The sequence below is a fragment of the Cuculus canorus genome, chromosome 1, assembly GCF_017976375.1.
Source record: "Cuculus canorus isolate bCucCan1 chromosome 1, bCucCan1.pri, whole genome shotgun sequence".
In the NCBI taxonomy this organism is placed as follows: Eukaryota; Metazoa; Chordata; class Aves; order Cuculiformes; family Cuculidae; genus Cuculus; species Cuculus canorus.
Window position 1 is genome coordinate 106328222 of NC_071401.1, and position 19724 is coordinate 106347945.

Sequence of the window (19724 nt, forward strand, 5' to 3'; positions counted from 1 at the left end):
TAGTTCTTTATAATGTTTTTTTAAACTCCTCTACTCCTTATCACTGCTATAATTTGAACAGTACACAACTGACTATTCTGAATTCATATAAATTCCAATAAACTCAGTAATAATTTTTTTTCCTAAGAAATCCATTCAGAACTACATTTTCTTGCACACTTACCTGCATGTACAGTAGTGCCTGAGCTACTGATACTTTTTGGTATAAAAGTATTAAAAAGATACAGTGACTTTAGAGACTTCTGAGAAAGACTCAATGGCTGTCTGACATGTTTGAATTGCGCTGTGAGCACTAAAAGCTCTCCCTGAGTGGTACATGGGAGGTTAATTCATGTCACCAGACATCACCACACAGAGCTGAATCCTTTCGTTAATGTTCTTTTTCCTTCTTTTTTTCATTTAGAAAGCAAATGTATTATTCCTTGGGCTCCTTTCTCTTTTTCTCTCGCCTTTGGGCTACAGCTGCTCACCAGCCTCTGTATTTTTTCTTTAACAGCTAGTGAACGTGTGCCACAAATACTGATATAAAGACAAAAGTTGTAGGACTTCCATTACTTATTTTCTCTCCTCTCTGCTATTTAATTTCTTTAATTAATTTCACTGATGTGTTTCGTAAAAGCCTCACAGCTATTTATCTAGCAATTTTCCTCTCCCCTAAACAGTAATCCCCATATTGTATTTATTTTGCCCACTCTCTGTCTCACAGAATAGGGCTCTACAGCACAAGTAATGTGCTCTTCCTTTCAGTGCACATTACGTGGAAGACTTGGACACAGCCTTTTCACAGAAGAAAAACTCATCCAAAATCTACTCAGCCTGTAATAAAAATTAGATATTACTTGATGGATTTTCTGCAGCTGTATAAATTTCAGTCTTGTGCAACTCCATTAATAACATCTCTGCAGAAGCACAATTCAGTACCCCAAAACCAAAACTAAAACACCCAAACCATTACAGGGAAAATAGCAATTGAGACATAAAAAAGGGCAGGTTGTCTGTACTGAAAACCATCCATCTCCTTTTCATTATCAGCAAGTAGACTAGGACATAGCACCCCTACTCAAATGAGAATTTAAAATTTTTCTAACTCAATTGTGGAACATGATTTTCAGAAATCAGTAAGTAATTTGGCAATTGTTATCCTTATATATGGATACTTATTGCTATGGCAAACAACTACCCTGAATTACAGCCCTAACATGGAGATTACATCTGAAACATGCTGGGACAATGACTCTTGTACGTGCAAATTAAAAAGGCTTTTAATAATAGAGAAATAAAATCATTCATGCGGAAGACTGTGTAATAAACAGTATCAAAAGCACAGCAATAATAACATATATTTTAATGATGCTTGCAACATTTGATTATAACTAAATCTATAATTCATGAAGTGTGTAAAACTGAGGGAGCAATAAAATAATATCAACGTGTTGAGTCATTACTCAGAAGACAAAATCAGTTTATGAATAACAATTAATTGTAAAAGACTGTGACCTTTGCTGGTCCCACAGTAACTCCAGGTGTAAGTCCCTGAATATCTTTAGACTCCAAAGGACACCAAATATTTGTAAGAACAAGTAGGAAAAACATCAGATTTCTACACTCCATCTCACTTCAGTGAGCCATTTTGGATTTTATAAATATCATGGGCTTTTGATAATTCTTGTGAAAAATCATGAGTAATTTTGAAAATTTAAGAAGACCTAAAGACTTTCAAGTTTGTATGTGAGTGTAGTAGAAAGATTTAAAAAAAAAAAAAAAAAAAGTCATCAAGGCATGAAACAAGGTTGTGGAAATAAAATACCTATATATAAAATTATGCAATGCTATCTGCATCTCCTATAAATTAGAGAACTGGGATATGCTTGTAAAGTTGGAATATGAAGGTTTATTTTCATACTTATGATATGAATAGATTTACATTTGAATTCCTAGCAGCATGCAAAATCAGGTACTTCCTATGCATTCTTTCTCAATTTAAATTTAAATTAGTTCAATTAAACAGTTTTAAATTAGTTATGTTACACCTAATTATTATAAAACTCATTTTTTTCATACCTTTATTTGAAGTCCTTCCCTGAAGCGACAGTCTTGATATGACTAGGCATACCCAAACCTATTTTTATGCATATTTTTTACAACCTTAAAACACCATTGTGATTAAAAAATCTGCAGCACAAACTAGAATTTAAAATGCCATTTGAAAAGGAGTCTGATTATCTTTTCTAACTACCATGCAGAAAAATCCCCCACCAAGTTATTACAGTTGCAAATGCATATAGTCTAACAGCAAGGGTTGGTTCTTACTTCTGCAGTGTTCTGTTCCCCTGTCCTCTGCCAAGTAAGTTCTGACAAGCTGGATATCTCACATACACTATGTTCAAATAGTTCCTTACAAAGAATACCACTTCTGAGAAAAGCCATCATATCCTGCTCTCCAGCCTGTTCCTCCAAAGCCACTACCTTAGTTATAAAGATGCAATCAGTTGTGGGGCTGTCATGTAAACTAAACAAATCATCGATCTGGTTAACTTCATAACACAACAAATAATTATATTGGTATAATTGAAGTTCATGTAGAAACAAGGAGATGGGGCAAAAAAACTGTTGAAATATATGGAACTATACCCTCAGGCAGAGCTTATTTGTTTTGGTAGAAGCAATAATATTATGCAAACTTAACCTGAAGAACATTGTATTTTCATACACATTTTTGGTTTTGCTTATTTATTATTTTACAATTTTATTATTATATTTTTTGTAACAGAATATGCCAAGATACTTTCAAAATAGAAGTTGATTTTATCTTCAAACTAAACTGATTATTTTGTTGTCTTTCTGCAGAATTAGAACAGTATATCTGGGATTGTGATGCATTTTTGGTTTTATTTAAAGAACGAATTTTAAAGTAAAACTCAACATTTAGCAAATGTCAGTAAAGTAACTGTATGTAATATCTTAATTTCTTCCTATTCTTTTCTTCTGTTTATGTAATACTGTAAAATTTATTCACATGATATGGATAGGTTGAATGTTGGTCACTTTACCTATCTGCAATATTCTAATTTTGTTGTCATCTTTAAAACTGTGAACCAGTGTTTTATTTATTATTCAAAGCAAAGCCTGGTAAGAAATTACTTCCACTGGTGGTTCCTATGTTGTTCCCTTAAACTACATTCTTAAACATTTATTTTTTTTAAATTCCAAGCGGAGGAGAAAAATATTCACAAATAGAAATAGTTTGCTATTTAAACATACTTTCACTACATATACATTCTGGGACAAAAATATCATAGGATAATCAGATGTCCTCAAGAGTCCAACTACTGAAGAAGCTAAGGAATATGAGAAGCATGAAAAACCTGCTGTATCCATACCAGAGCAAGTGATGTCAAGTCTGCTTCACAATGTTGGTACTATTTCTTTAACAGCGTTTAACAAGTTTCCTGTCTCAACAGAAAATGATGATGCAGTTATATGCCTGGAGACTGTAGCTAGATTATTTGCTAAGAAGACTCATCAGCATCTAGGTGAGAAAAAATTACTCAATATATTTGATCCAACAACAGACACTCACGAGATATCATTGCTCGTTCCTTCTTTAGTAAATGTTGGGACATAGGTAATCAAGAAATAATTCAGCCCACTTTATCCTTGGCTGCAGTGGTCCTTTACCTCAGGTGTCTCCACTTAACATAAGCTGGAATGAATTCAGACCCTCATAACTTCCTAATTTATTTCCTCGGGCTTTACATGGTTGAGCTTTCATGTTTCTTGAGTTAGCCTTTAGGAACTGTGCCTGGAGTTAAAGCCATAGGTATAACTCTTTTTCCCCTTCTGAGACCTGAGATGCTCAGGTCCAGCTGCTGAAGTTTGTGACTCACGCTTAGAGTGTTCTCAGTAGGCTCACTCCAAAACCCCTTCCAAGAACATTTGAGGATGCTGATGACTTCACAAAGACTTTCAGAATTCCTCATTTCTGACAGCACGACATCCGAACAATGTCATTAAATATATCATGTGTTCCCATAGCTTCACTTGCTTTTAAAAATAGTAATGAACCGCAAATAATTCCCCTTTGTGCACTAGAGCTACGAGTCTGTATCATTTGGAGCTGCTATCAGATTAGGTTGAGAAAAGTACTTTTCCTGTAATATATCATCCTTAGGCCTCTCATCAGCTTGACAATGGAAAAAGTCTCACATTTAAAATCTGATGAAAATTTCCATGCTACACCTAAATTAGTGGGGCTAGCAGTACATCCTCATCCTCACTCCTACTTCAGGCAAGCACCAAGCACCTTTACCCTAGGCTTTGGTTTTCCCATAAGGAAAACAAACATGTGGCAAGACAGACATAAAACACTTTGCCTTGATTCTCTGTTTGAATAATTATAGGATGAACTTGTGCAAGATCGACAACAGCATATGCATTGTTTAGTCTAGAGGCAGCCCAGTTGTCAGAAGAGAATTATAAGGCACCAAGGAGGAGATTTATCTAATCAAAGATAAATTCATACTTCCTTTAGTTAAGAGAGAGAACAGACAAGTACAGAGGGCAGCCCCCAAAATGTACCCAGGAGACATCAACTGTACAATGAATTGTCTCTCTTCATTCAGTATAAAGTATTTAAAGCCTAAGTGATCAGCTCAGATGCAAGTGTCTACAAGATTAGGTATCTGCATTTGTGCTGCTAGTTGGATGGATGAAGATCATCAAGTGTTAACACAGAGATGAAAAATCTACCTATTTGAGGGGTTTGGGCAATATGTTGCAACTTTGCCCTGCACTAGAGGGAAAGTCTCTGTAAAGAAAAGTAGGATTTCTTGTTGTTAAATGTTGTTAAAAAAATACTATTTGTTTTGTTTGCAAATATATGGGTATTTCTTAAGTTTGTTGCTTAAAAGTGCTGTTAGGCTGCTTTTTCTGAAATTGCATCCAGAGTTCTGCATACATTGGTACTGAAACTTTGTTGTTGGTAAACCCCTATTGATTTTCCACTGAAAGTACTGTAAATAAAAAAATAAGGTCTATGAATCAGCTGATAAGCTAGAATACAAAACAATGAAGAGAATTTTATATTGCATTATTTTAACATTGTCATAGCACACTATATTCTCAAAGTAACTGAACTTCATAAATAGAAAATATAATTTTCCCCATGTAAAGTAATACATTTTCCCTTATACATGTGGAAAGAATTAGGAACAACTAGCTGTTTCCACCAATACTATACAAATAAACTGAGATATTGTATGTCTCATTTTTTTTATTTCACACTTTAATCATCCTTTTGTGGTGAAAAATGCAGTTATGTTTTATTCTAATGGTGAATGCTCAGACCTGCTGGAAAACGTGGTCCTGGGAGTCAGATTAGGCAACTCATGAAACAATGTGTTGGCTATTAATGTCTACCTGTTGGCAGTTTGTTAGAAGACACTTGTGTAGCAGCACTTAAGAAGCCTGTGCAAAGACATGGACTCCAGTTCTCTGTGGCTGCATGGTAAACAAGACAGGCAATATAAAACAGGAGTTCTTTATGATACTACACTGACCCCAGTGCAGAAGCACTATGTACTCAAAGACAGGAGACTATTGTATAAAACGAAATTGTTCCATAACCAGTAAATTTAACAAAGCACAGCCCTCTTCTCTTACGTTCCTCCACCATGATTACTCTAGACCTTTATAAAATACTCTCTGAAACCCTTTCAGCAGTGACTTCATTTCTCCTCCACTCCCTCTACACCCTTCTGCATTTCTTTTGCTTTCTTCCTACTCTGCCCTCTATGCCCTCTATCTGTATATGCCGAAATCCCAGCAGGCAATGTGGTTCATTCTTACACCATGTGCGGATGGGCAATAAATATCTGGGAGAACTAATCTAGGTCTTTCTCTGCATCACCTGATCATCATAAGAATTTCATGTCTCCCTGAATTCTCTTTTTTTTATTACATCCTGAAAAACTAGTCAATGCATTCCAAGACTACTGATGGGAGGAAGATTAAAAGAATGAGAGTGGCTGAATTTATTAACATGTAGGCATAAATGACTATCAGATAAGCTATATCATTTTAAACCAAGGACAATACTATATGTGCAAAAAGAGTTCTAGTATACACACAGCCTATTACAGTAGCATTTTGACATTATGGACATAAAGCTGTTAGCACAAAATGCTATCTCATATTATACTAAACAGGTTAATAATATGAGGCAAACAGGCTGTGAGTGCGAATATACTCAACTAAGATAAAAATGTTCATTGATTTATCTTGAATACTGGTTATGAATTCTTGATAACTTAATCATTTAACATTAAGACTTTCATGTTCTTTTATTATAATTGTGTGGCATTTCCTTGGCTAATCCCCTTTCTGCCCTTTATCATGAGGAGCTGCATAGCCTAAGAATCAAAATAAGCAGTCCAGGGGTGCTTGCTAACTGCTGAACAGCATCTGGTAGGTCTCCAGTGTCATTCCAATATGAATAACAACACAGCAATTCCTTCTTTTTCAGGATTTTCTCTCTAACTTGTAGCTGGAAGGAGGCAGAGACAAAAGATCCCTTCCTATGATCTAACAGAGGAATGCACAAAGTAGTGAAGCATGAGACTCAGACTTCCTACATTTGTTTTCAGGCTCTAGTACTGCTGTGCCTATAGTAACCATCACTCTGCGCCAAAACCTCTCTCTTCTTTTTCTTCTTCTTCCTGTCCTTATCCCACTCTGTTTTTTCCCCTACCAGGTCAAATTCCACAGCAGAATCTCTTTATTTTCCTAACTTCTTAATTCCAATATTCTCTGACTCTTCCCAGGTTGCATTCACCAGACTGGCTCTTCTGTTCAGCAGCTCCCTCCTGGGAATTTATTCAGCATCACCCTAAAAGAACAAAGATTGGGTAACCTCTCCAATCACTTTATCAAAATCCAACTCCTATTCTTCAGGTGCAATGATCACAGGGAAAGTTTTGCTCATTGTTTCCAATATAAGAATGTTGAAAGATTTTTTTTCAAGTTACATCAAAATGTTAAACACAACATCAGCCACTGATACGAGATTTCCTGGGCTTACACAACTGGAACACATTTGAGTTAAGTTTTCAAAGAGGTGACAAAAAAGATGCCAGTTTCAAATTTATGTGCCAAAATGTTAAGCAGGTACTAACAAGGCCAAAGACCTTTCAGTTGAACTTTACTTGAAATAAAAATCCCAGACCATTTGTCTTAGGTGAAACAAGAATTTGGTTCACCTGGAAGCCTGGAAAGCTGCAATCCAAAAGATGAGGCTGGTGAAAATGTATGTCCTAATAACCAAAACTATCAATCATGTAGTCAAGTTCACTGTTTTATCAGTAGTGAAGATTGAAATAAACTTTCCAAGTGACTGAGAAGTTTGCTGTATGGTTGGAACTGAAGAGGAAAAGGAGGAATTAAAAAATAATAGCGGAACTAAAACAACATTATGCTACTCCTGCATAGTTTCTTTGCTTACATAAGTAGGCGAAAAAAAAAATTCTGTATGAAAAAAAGTAAGGTAGAGCAAACAGAAATATCCATGAGGTAAGAATGAAGAATTCTGCACAGAAAAGTCTGCAAACCAATCTTTTATCACGGAGGAGTGCAACATGATGTACCTCTGTAAGACTGAAGACACATATTAAAGTTTAAAATAGGAATACAAAGGCTTCAGTAGAAGACACCTCAGATCACCTAATTCTTCACTTTCACAAAATTCAATTAATTAGTAAGTCTTAATGGTGACTGTGAGTGTGCTGTGGCCCTTTAATGGAATTTCTTACTTTGAACCTGTAGTGTTAAAATATAGCTTATGCTTTTTATTTACATGAATGCTTATGTTACCAATGATCAGAATAAGGATTTTATACCACTGGCCTAGAAGGGAGCAGTTTTACTCTAGATCTTCCTAAAGTTTCAAAAAATGTAGAAAAATATGTTTTTCTGAATTTTAAACATGTTATTATTTTAGTCATATATATCATACACGCTTTTAGGCTTTTTTTGAAGCCGTAGACTAGTTGGTTTATTTCTAGCATCAACATTCTGTCAGTCTTTCTGAATTAGCAAAATGGACTGTTCTGCAAATGCTGACCAAGGGGTTTCAACTTATTTCTTACAAGGTGACTGTAACATAGATTGATTGGAATTTCTGCAATAATAGAAAGGTTAAATATTTCAAACCAGAGCTCAAAGCCAGACTTGACACTGACTGAATACCTTCATAAGCTACTACTGACCTCAGACCATCCTTTTTTTGCTGTACTTAATTCCTTTGAAATACTAGATGATTCAAACTTTCCTGCTAAACCTTGCACAACTATTTTCTTGTAATGTTCAAAAAACCCACTGCACAGTCTTTCAATAACCATAGGAGATAAAAACCTTAATAATGGAATGTTTCTAGGAAAAAAACAGGAATTAGAAGCCCATTTCATTTACAAGCTATAATACAACTTTTAAAATGTCTACAATAGGATTAAACACCATGAAGTCTCAGCAGAAAAGCAGCACTATGGAATAAAGACAGCAGACAGTGAAGGAATAGCAGACAGCAATGTAAAGTCAAGGTCCCAGGCTACATTTAAATAAGCTAGCTCAGGTCCCAGAAGTAATATAGCCATGACAGCAGGGAGCTCAATTTGGGTAAGCTGCGGGAATGCCAGAAAGAGCTGAACTTAAGTTAACATTTTGACCTCTCCATGTAGTGAGTCCTTTCAAGGACAAAGTAGTTTTGAAAAATACATGTTTTAAGGGGAATGGAAAATCAACTAGGAAGGTAGGCAATAATCATTGTCCTCTTCCCAGTTCTAAGTTTTTAGTTCAAATTCCCAGTTCATTCATTTTAGTTCAAATTCATAACTGTCTGTATATATTGAGACTTTAGGGTAGACTACTGAATTCAAACAACAGTTTTGATCTGTGTAACAGATTGCTGTGATTAACTTATGAGACCAATCCAAACTACCTTGTTCAACCCAAATGATGAAACAAAATTAATGCATAAGAAGCTTTCTCTCCTGCAACAGCCCCAACTTAAAAGCACAAACTCCTCATGAGTGCTGTATTAGAAGTAGGCTACCGAGCTGCTGAAGTTTAAAACCATATGTTAGCATCTTTGTACAAAGGTGGCTGGCTGATAAAGATAAAAGTCGCAGTAAGCTAATCACAGGTATTTCAGATTGGGAATATGATGGAAAATCAGCAATGAGGGACTGTAAACACACTCAAGTGATTTTGAACCTGGAATGTAGAAAAGCACAAAAATAATGCTAATCATTGCCTAGTCTTGAGTGCTTAACAAGTAGAACTCTTCATGTTTATGTGAAACTCACGGCCATACTAGAAAACATGCTTGAGATTCCAGTCCTGCTGCGAGAAAGATCAAGACAGTGGAAAACTTACTTTGCTTTTCTCTGATATCAAATGCAGGCAAAGTGGCAGAATACATGCACACTTTTTCTAGTAAGGACTGAGGTCTGCAGTGCCTGCATTCCCACTTGCATTTCCTTTGCCTGGGTGCTGTTTTGGAGTTGCCCCAGACCACAAGCAGGGATTGAATTCTGCAATGCCTGAGTTCTCCTTTATGTTTCCCCTCCTTGGTGCTGGTTCATGTCGCAGATTGTGAAGTAATGGAAATAAATTTATTCTTTTCATTTTATCTGTGGCTTTGTGGTTGTTCCTGTGCTCTGCCTGCATTCGGCTCATAAAGAAATTATCACATAAAGAAATTAAAAACTGATGGATAAATTGCTAAGATGTTATAAAACAACTGATAAAAGCAAATGAAATCATAAAATATAGGAAATAAACCTATTTTTTAAGTTTGGGATGGAAGGTAATGAATCTGTGTGTAATTTAGGAGAAATGAGATTAAATAAGCAAAAGAGCATACGAGACCAAGAAGTTGTTTAGCTTTTACTTAACCATCTGTAAACTTTTTCTCAGTCTTCCTCAGTGGAAGATGTAGTTAACATCCACAGGCTCTGATCTCTGTACTAACTCCAACTTTGATTTAGTACAATGCCTAGCACTGATTTAACAGCTAGATAAAATCCAGCTTATCAGCTGCCATCCATAAACAACTGTACTCAAGAGGTGTGGCAAAAGTAAATGGTGGAAACTGATGAATAGCAGTGGTCATGGGCACTGTATCTTTCAAAAGTGTGATGTTTGTTTGTGTGTCCTAGGCCAAATCAGCAAAGAAGTCTAAGTGTGCACCAAATTTCAGGTATTAAGACACCCTAGTTATTTTAGAGCAACATATAATTAAAGGGAGGGATGCTTAGTCTTTAAGTAATTTTAAAAAATGGAAGTGATCAATTCAATGCTAGTTCAGTGTCACCTTTTTTAAATGACTGTTAAGGAATTTAACAAAGCATGGTTTCTGAAATGGTACTGTTCATGAACGGAACCTTTAATTTAACACCTATACTTTTAAGTGCCAGATGGATATAAAGTGAACTGGAAATTCTCTTCTTACTCTGAGTAGGGAGTACTGTAAATGAGGGAAATCCTGGAGGGCATAACCAATCCATTTTGCAAAGGAGAGAGAAAAGAAGAAAAAAGAAAAAGCATTCTTTTGTTGGGTACTATTAATGGCCTTTTTATTTTCGTATACTAAAAGTGTGACCTTGCAGGTTGCCTCAGCTGCATGTCAAAATGAAGTAGTTTTAAAACCTCAGTTGTTTATGATCTGGTTTAAAAAACAAGTTTTAAATAATATCATTACATTTTACCCTTAGAATTATATTAAGGAGGAAAAAAAAAGAATAAACATACCCAAAATGTAATTAAGAAATGTCTAAGCATGGAAATGTAACAGTAAATGGCTAAGCAGATGTGCTTTTCAGCACTTTTAAGGATTCTTTTATCTTCATGGCAGCTTCTAACAATGCCTTGAGCAAAAACCATTTGTAGAGGATAGGTGTTTCTTTGTTTTCATACACAGAGGAAGGAGAGATGACTGATGTAGTAGTTGCATACACAGAATATTTGACATTTTATTTTGACAATTAATGTATAATAATTAAATTAATGTAGAAAATATATTTAAGCCGTATTAGCAAAAATAAATAGTGAAAGTCATAGTGCCTGCAGCCTTGTAATATTTAATTTATCAAATATAAAATTTCAGCATCTTTGAAAGTGGGCCATATGCAAGTTTCTCTGGATCAAAATAATAGACAATTTTTAAATGGTAGAGAAAAGTATTTTTCTAAATATTAATAAAATGCTATAAAAAAAGTTGAAATAAAGATGAAACAGCAACTAGTCAGTTACACATTACTGTACCAATAACACCATCATAGATACAGTACAATTACTTATAATAATCTTACTGTCAATCTAATTTAGCGGTTAAATTTAAGAAAAAACCTAAAATGTAAGACTTGTGTGCTTTCATGAGTTGCACTTTGACTTAAAATTCAGATTAGAGAAAAGGCAGTAATTTCCTGCTTAAGCTCTGCAAAAATGAGGTGGTAGTCTCTGATAAAAGTATATTTTTTTCTGCATATGCAGATACAGGTGGATATAAATCACCCTTTGTCAAAGCAGAAATTGTGCAAATATGTTCGACGTTTATTAAAATATTTAATAAAGCATCTCTAGACACTCCATTTCACAGCACTGAAAATGAATTAGCAAGCACAGATATGCCTACCGTAACCCCTTGAGTAGCCATAGTGTGAAAACATGTTTGTAAATTGTAACATTCTTTCACTGGTGTGACTAAAATTAGTTTTATAATTGATGTTAAAGACATTAAATTGCTTTGAAGCTCTAACAGATTTATCATCTAAATAAATATTAGATTCAATAGAGATTCCATGTCATTTTGTGCCCTACTTTTGTAACTGAAGATTGTTCTCAGGATAATTGATGAATTATGTAAAGAAACAATTATTATTGTTAACTTTAATATAGGTAAAACAACTTCTGGTGAAAACATTATTTCTATTACCTACAGACATATATAGCATTTATTCCTGTTTCCCCATTAACCATATCAAACACAATCTTTATAGAAGAATTCATGCAAATATGTTCTTAAGATTATTGTATGCAAATGCCTGAACAGTAGCAATACAATCAACTTTGGAGCATTACAGAGCTGTGTAAACTAAGAAAGCTTTTCAATGTAAGTTTATAATGCCAATGCCTATGATAGATACTCAGGACTTGATCATGCCATTCTCATAATCAGTGTATTTTTGTCTCTAAGAAGTTTAGAGCTTCAAGACTATCTGTGAAGCAGGAAATGAGTATTTACCAATAATTTTACCAATAAAAGCTTCAGAATCTGGTATACAGCTTTATAAAATCTTTAGCTGTGGACAATCAAGCTTATATCAGAAAAACTAGTTCCCTCCTCATAATATATGCTCAAACTTTTCTATATGACAGTGGTTGTCATTGTTAATTTTTCTTCTTCTCATTTATCTTTTAATTTATTTTAGTGGGCAGCCTCCCAATACCTTACATTTTGCCAAATGCTCTGTGAGTGCATTCAAAAGATGTGGAATACATGTAAGTGGGTTTTTTTCAGGAAAACCACAGGCATAGGCCTCTAGAGGAAACCAAAAATTAGGACATGCATCTGGGATTACATCTTTGAAGAGTAAAAGAAAAAAAAGGAAAAGAAAGCAAAGTGTGCCTTCTTACGCACTCACAGAAACAGCTTATAAAGGTGTCTACCTGCAGGCACAATAGCAGCTTTAGCATCTAACCTCTATCAGTCATAATCTAGAACAGCGCCACTTTCTATTAGCCAAGCAATCGAGGAACTAAAATTATTTATACTGGTCTACGCAAGTCACTCAGTTTGCTCCAGTGCATTTTGATGACTTAATTAGGAGGACGGTGCAGCACATGTGGTTTTCCAGCCAGGTTCATCACAAAGGCCACATCATCAAAACAGAAGAGTTGAGTTTTCTACAGCTAGATTAAAAATAGGGGTTTCTTCATTAAGTGTCTTGCAGCTGACTGTGCCTCTTGGTTTGCCTCCATCTATTCAGACAATTAAATAAAGTGTCATGCTTTATTTATTTCTTTTTAAAGGCTAATAAAGAAGCCGTGAACTGAAGTACAGCTGGCAATCTTTTTTATTTATTAAGACCTCAGTGTAGACAGTGACAATCTCTGTAAGGCAAGACACGTGCTGGGATTTTTTTCCCTCCTTTAATACATACCCTCTTTCTAGGCAAAACAGCTCTACCAACAGGAATGACAAACCTCTGTCATCCTCCCAAGCAGGGAGAAAAGATCGGGCATTAAAAAACCACAAAACCCACCCAGAATAAAACAACAGGGAAAACCTACGATCACACATAAAACCAACAAATGTGAAACAATCCAGTACTTTGAAAATATGTTGATGGCAAACAAAGGAAAAAAGATAGGTAAATGACAACACTGTAAAAATCAGCTAGCATATATATATATATATATATATATATATATATATATAATGGAGTCAGAGCAAATTTAGTTACAATATCCTAAACAGAGAAATACCAGTTATGTATTTTCACTTCTCTCAGCAGGGATGGATGATTAGATAAATTACATTATCATTATGTAGGTAAATCCACTGAAAACAGTATACAAGATTTACTACATTGTTTCCATTTTCTGATAAAAAGAAATTATCATCTCTTGTGTCATTAAGTAATCTTGTTTGTACAGTCATAATGGAAATTATATATGGTAATATCATATCATGGAAACATCATAATGTTTGCTTAATAACAAACACATTGTATCTTAACATAATGTGATCTAGCATGAATTCATTAACATTAGGACACAGGAATATAAATAAGTGAAAAATATTTTTAAAATATTTTACAAGGATGACATATTACCCTGCACTTCAAAGAAGAAAGATGAATGCTGTCTTAAGAGTTGCTAACTGATAATTGTACACAATTATGTATACTTGCAAATGCAAATATACATATATATATGTATACAGTGGTTAGGTGAGATGAGTTGGTACTGCTTCCTCTCTGCAAGAGGTTATAGTGTGGCATGTGCATATTGCAGGGACAGGTGAGAAAGAAGAGGCAGACGTGAATGCCAACAGTCTTTACAAGAGCACAGATGCCAGTTTTTCTGTTTTCTATTTTTTATTTTACTTAGTCTGCCTAAATAGAGCCCCTTCTTAGCAGAGGCTAGCCAAAATGTGAGTGGTGTTTGGCTTAGTGGTGGGTTTTGTTTCAGTGGCGGGTTTCATTTTGTTTTGTAGATCTGAATTGAAGAATATTTTCTGTCTGCTTCAAGTTAATTGGATGTGGATGACAGAAGCACATCTTTCCACATGCTCCTTGACCCAGCAAGGCCTAAACTGCCTGTCTACTCTCTCAGAATTTGACCTTGAATACCACAATCTACGAAACTGGTGGCACTCACAAGTGGAAACAATACATTAAATCATCATTCCTTGCTACACATGACTTACAGATGTATTTGTCACAGTTATATTAAATTAGGATCACAAAAATGTAATTTATAGCCAAGACTGACATTTCAGAAAAGCTTGTGAAAACAAAATTACAGGAGAACATTCACCAAAACACGGTATTTCTTGCCACTAGTTTGTCAACAGAACAGTTTCTCCAAGATGATCCCTTCTATGGTAGAAGTTATATGATGGAAAGTTAGGAACATGACAGAGACGAATCTGTGGTCCTGGTTGATAAGTTGAATTTGAGCTAGCAATGTGCTCTTGACATAGGGAAGGATGGCTACATACTGGCATACTTTTATGAAAGCATAACGAGCAGGTCAAGGGTTGATTAGTTCTCTGCGATTGTCATTCATGAGTCTGCACATGGAAGAGCACATATAGGTTTGGGCCACTGCAAGAAAGAACAGCAAAATGGAAGAGAGCCCAGAGGAGGGCTCTACAATCAATAAGGGGCTGGAGCAAGTGAGATACTAGAAGAGGCTAAAGAAGGTGGTTTGCTTTAGTATGCAGAAGTCTAAGGCAGTGGTTTAATTATAGTCTTCAACTACCTTAACAAAAGTTCTGCAGAAGTGAAAGCCAGACTCTCCTCAGAAGTGCACAGTGAGAGGACAAGACCCAAGGGTCATGAATTACAATATAAAAAGTTCCAGCCAATAAAAAAAAGTTCCAGCTGCTCTAAATGAAAGTAAAAATTCACCTTGAGATTGATCCAAAGGAGTTATGAAATTTCCATCCCTGGAAGTGCTCAGAACATAGCTGGACATGGCTCTGTGCATCCTGATTTAACTCTTTTTGAGCATCCTGATTTAACTTTTTTTGAGCAAAAAAAACCCAGACTAAATGACCTGCATTTTTGCCATGATCCTGGGCAAAGTTTCCTACATCAGAGCTAAACTTCCAGTCTTATATTTAAACACAAATTTTTAATAAGAAAATAGCTGAAAGTTATCTTCATTTGGGCTCAGAGTCAATGAAAGGATAATCGGAATTTGCATGGAATACGGGGACCTATATTTAAAAATTTGATCCTGTTAAATTTCCATCTTTAGACTTAATATTCTTCTGGGAGTTAAGGCTCTGCTCCTCAGGAGTAGCTTGTCATAAGTTTTGAGGTTTTTGGTTTCTATCCTTTGCCTTATTTCCCCTGTGGAGTATAAACTAAGCTTTCCTGTTTATGTGTTCTGAAATGCTTACTTGCTCATCACAAAATAGTTATGAACATAGTTGTAAATCAATACGAAATTATAACTAACGAAACTGCCATATTTTAAAAATATGAGATCAGCAGCTGGATTACATGCTTAGAAAGGGTGAAAACAACCCTCCAGTACTTTCCAACTGAAAGAATTTAAATCCATATCCTATAGTCTTTGAGTGGAGTCAAGGGGATACTGGCCACTTAATTTCCTTGGCTCAATGAGTCATTGCTTTTCCTTTACAGCTTCACAATCAGGAATTTACATGGAATTTGAACCTCTTTGCCTGTAAGCCTATGCAAAAGACATTCAATAGCCAAAATATGGATTGGGTTGGGTTGGCTGAACATTTCCTTTTTAAACATTATTCTCAGAAAAAAAATAACAACCATAAAACTACCTAAGTTCTGGCATCTCTTCCAGTTCAGATGGAGAGCAATTCCACAGTGCTTCTTGCTAAAGGACCTGATCCCAAGCCTAACCAAATCCATGAAGAATGTTCCTACTGTCTTTATTCACAGACCACAAATCTGAAACCTTGCACTCACGTCTATTCATGTAAAGAAAAAAAAAAAAAAAAACCAAAAATCTTAAGTTCAAATTATGCAAATCATTTGCTGAATGTGAGATTTATAGTTTTATGTTTTTCTGACAATGTAGTAACCATTAACTTTAAAACACTTGAATGACTTAACTGAATACATAGAGCTCAAAGTACGCATCTAAACATAATGTAACATTAGTTATTGCCATGTTTTCTTAGATCAGTGCACTTTAAAATCAGCTATCAAGTTTTTCAGCCTTAAAATATGCAGAGCAACTGGAAAGAAAAATCACATCTTTCCCAGATAATATTCAACCCTTGATTAAATAAAGATGTGCCAAGCCAGAGATACTTCATGCCTCACGAGACAGCCGTCATGGAATTGTGAGTGTATTTTATATGTGAATTAGAGGTAAGATGTAATGACATGAGATGAAAGGCTCAGCCGTGATTTTAATAAAGGGGGGAGACAGTACTTCCCTGTGGACCCTGTATGCAAAAGAGTGAGACTCAACAAGAATATATGAAAAGATTCAAGAAAAACTAGAATAAATGATTCAAAGTTATAAGACCACCATTAGCATTCATCACATTTTACTGAAATTGAGAATTCCAGTGAGGGTAAGCTTTAACACATTTCTGATGTTTTATCATATGAAATTAAAGCTATGTCATTAGTAAGCTGGAGTAATTTTCAGCTTTTAGATAAGACAGAATTGGAGAGTTTGAAACCATAACATTTCATTTCCTAAAGGTTTCTAACAACATGATCTAAAAATAATTTCATTGAACTTATTGTTTGGAATGCATGAGGTTTATGGAAATAAAAAAACCCACATGTACTTTAGTAGTACCACGATCACAGACCTTTTAGCTAGCTTTTAGTAATCCTCAGAAAAAGCTGTTACCTATTGTTCTACTGATATTTTTGTATGACTACAGCAGTATTCCAAAGACCCATTATTTATTTTTTCCCCCCACTAAGCAGAGGAAAAAGTTTGAGATTTTACATAGGTGTCTCTCTTTCTGTACAAAAAAAAAAAAAAACCAGAGAGAAAAAAGAAAGACATGCCTTTGTAAAGAAAAGGCATGAAAAGAGCAAAATGAATGGCTAAACTGCTTAAAGAAAAAAAAAATCCTGCCTTATTTGATCTTTTGTGATAATCACACTTCTGGCACCCTGCCAGCGAGGCTGAGCATGCTGATGTCTGGCCAAGTAGAGTAATCTCCTGGTTCAAGTCTGAGGTCTGTGATGAAAATTACAAAGCAGGAGCAAAATCAAAATGCCACCTGTGATTTTATTCTGAAACTAATTTGATGGAAAAAGTAATACAATGCAAGCAGCCTTTCTTAGTAGAGTCTACAAACCTATGCCTAAATTGAAACCAACGCAAGCAGATGGAGGTAACTATCATGCAAATACATTTGGATCTGCAGGCATTTCTTTTAAAAAGAGCGGAAGATATCTTTGTGACGGGTAAATTGCTTTGAAATTATGTTTCAAGTCCAAGGTCAAACTTTTAAAATGATAATTTTAACTTACATCTTCCTTTATTCTGGAGATTTTTGCATCTTCTGTGTAACAGATATGAAATCAAGAAAACCAGGAAAATAATAATCAATTCATTTCCTTAATTTACTTCCCATGAACCGCCATTCATTATAGGTCAACAAATTCTTGAAGGAAAAATAAAAAACATTTCCTTTCTCTTTTCATTCAGTAACCTATATCTGAAGTAGTTGTCCACAGATATATAGAGAATTGTATAGTCACAAAATTCCAAATTCCACATACACAGCGTAAGTATCCAACATAGAAAACCAGCTAGCAGTCTTTATTATTATTATTCAGATGCAAAGCAAATAAAAACAAGCACCAAAACTCAGCAAGTTACTTTCTTTTTATAGGTCTGTTGTGTTTTCCAACACTTACTGAAAGATTGTACATCAGCAGTACTGATCAGGTTTTTTTAGGGGGATGGGGGGAAGGAGAGGGGGTGTCCTAACAAATATTGAAGATTGTTCACAATGACTCAGAAGCTCTTTCTATAGATTTAGTCTTAAGAAAAACCGCAGCACAACAAAGCAGGTTTTGTTTCCTGTACGTACAACAGAAATCCACTGTTCACTAGTGATACATGTTACCTATTTTACCACCACTTTCTTCCTGCTTGAAGTTTAACAATATCTTCCGCTGTTTACATACGATTACTACTCTCTACACTAGTAAGGCTGGCCACATGCAGACACCAGGATAAATTCTGATCTCTAGGACTTCACGGAAAACCCTGCATTTCGGTTGTTTAACTGTTTTTGCTATTTTCTTTCTTCAGGAAGGTTCTGTATAGATTCCGTATTCTCTTTGATATTCAAATCTGTTTCTGCACTTGGTATTTCTTCCCTCCACCAACAGTGCTAACAAAGGAATGTTTTAACAGCCACCTTAACCTTCTCATACTTTTATTTTCAGGCCACTCTTTTTCTATATTTTCCTTTACAATCAAAACAGGCAAGTCATTGCAGCATAGACAATATGGCACTCACTAAATTCTATGTTTTGAATATGCAGATATGCTCATAAATTTCTTCACACACACACACACACGCACAAATATTAACATACACATACATTAATATAGAGAGAGTGCACTTCAGGTATATACATGCTCATATTCACATTGGTACCATAAAAATTATTCATAAAAATATGAACATATTTAAATAAAAGGTATCTACCTGGAATGAGCTGACCTAGTAACTGATGGCATCTGGAAAGGCTGAATACAGCTGCTATGACCAAAAAAGGATAATGTTTCCATTTCATGATGTGTCCTTCCTTGCATTACACCAGCTTGGCAGCGTTAATGTAACTGTTACCTGCAATACACAATGAGAACAAGAACAGTCAAATTAATGATAGATTTAGGGTACTTTCAAATAGCTTTTCTTTAGTGTAATTCTGTGAAGAATGATGATTTTCATATAGTTTTAACTATTAAAATAATGTCTTTTTTTTAAAAAAAAAAAAACATTTAAGAAGATCTATCCTTGCAGAGCAGATGATAACTCCAAAATAGATGTTTTAAAGGTAGACATGAGGAGCACACATATATTTTAAAACACTGCATGTTGTTTGGTTATTATGTAATCCAAGAAACTGTTCAGTTCTGCAAAATAATTCAGTATACATTTAATCCATCCCAGCTCAAGAGATGCCTGTGTTTATAAACATGCATCAACACTATTCATCTTTTTATACAAGCATGGTTAAACTTTACACTAGTCTTCTTATGACGTGACGTTTTGCTGGGTGTGGAATAGGGAGAATTTTACCCAATAGTGACTTCAACAGTTAAGGTAACTTTTTGGAAAGTTTCTGTTTTCTTAGGTGTATAAAATTTTCATCTGACCGGCAGGAAATTGTATCTTATGAAGGAAGAAAATCTTTTTAATTGAAGTGCTACTTTTATACTCATTTTTCTGACCACCA

The 19724-nt window shown here is 35.0% G+C and overlaps 1 protein-coding gene across 1 annotated transcript in view; it reads right to left on the bottom strand.

The window, feature by feature from the left end:
* ROBO1 (roundabout guidance receptor 1) overlaps positions 1-19085 on the bottom strand; it is a 620749-nt gene extending 601664 nt beyond the window's left edge. Inside the window, exon 1 of the mRNA XM_054076881.1 lies at positions 18971-19085. Coding sequence (XP_053932856.1) covers positions 18971-19058 — 88 coding nt within the window. The 5' untranslated portion in view covers positions 19059-19085. The remainder of the gene's footprint in view (positions 1-18970) is intronic.
* Between the last annotated feature and the right edge of the window lie 639 nt (positions 19086-19724).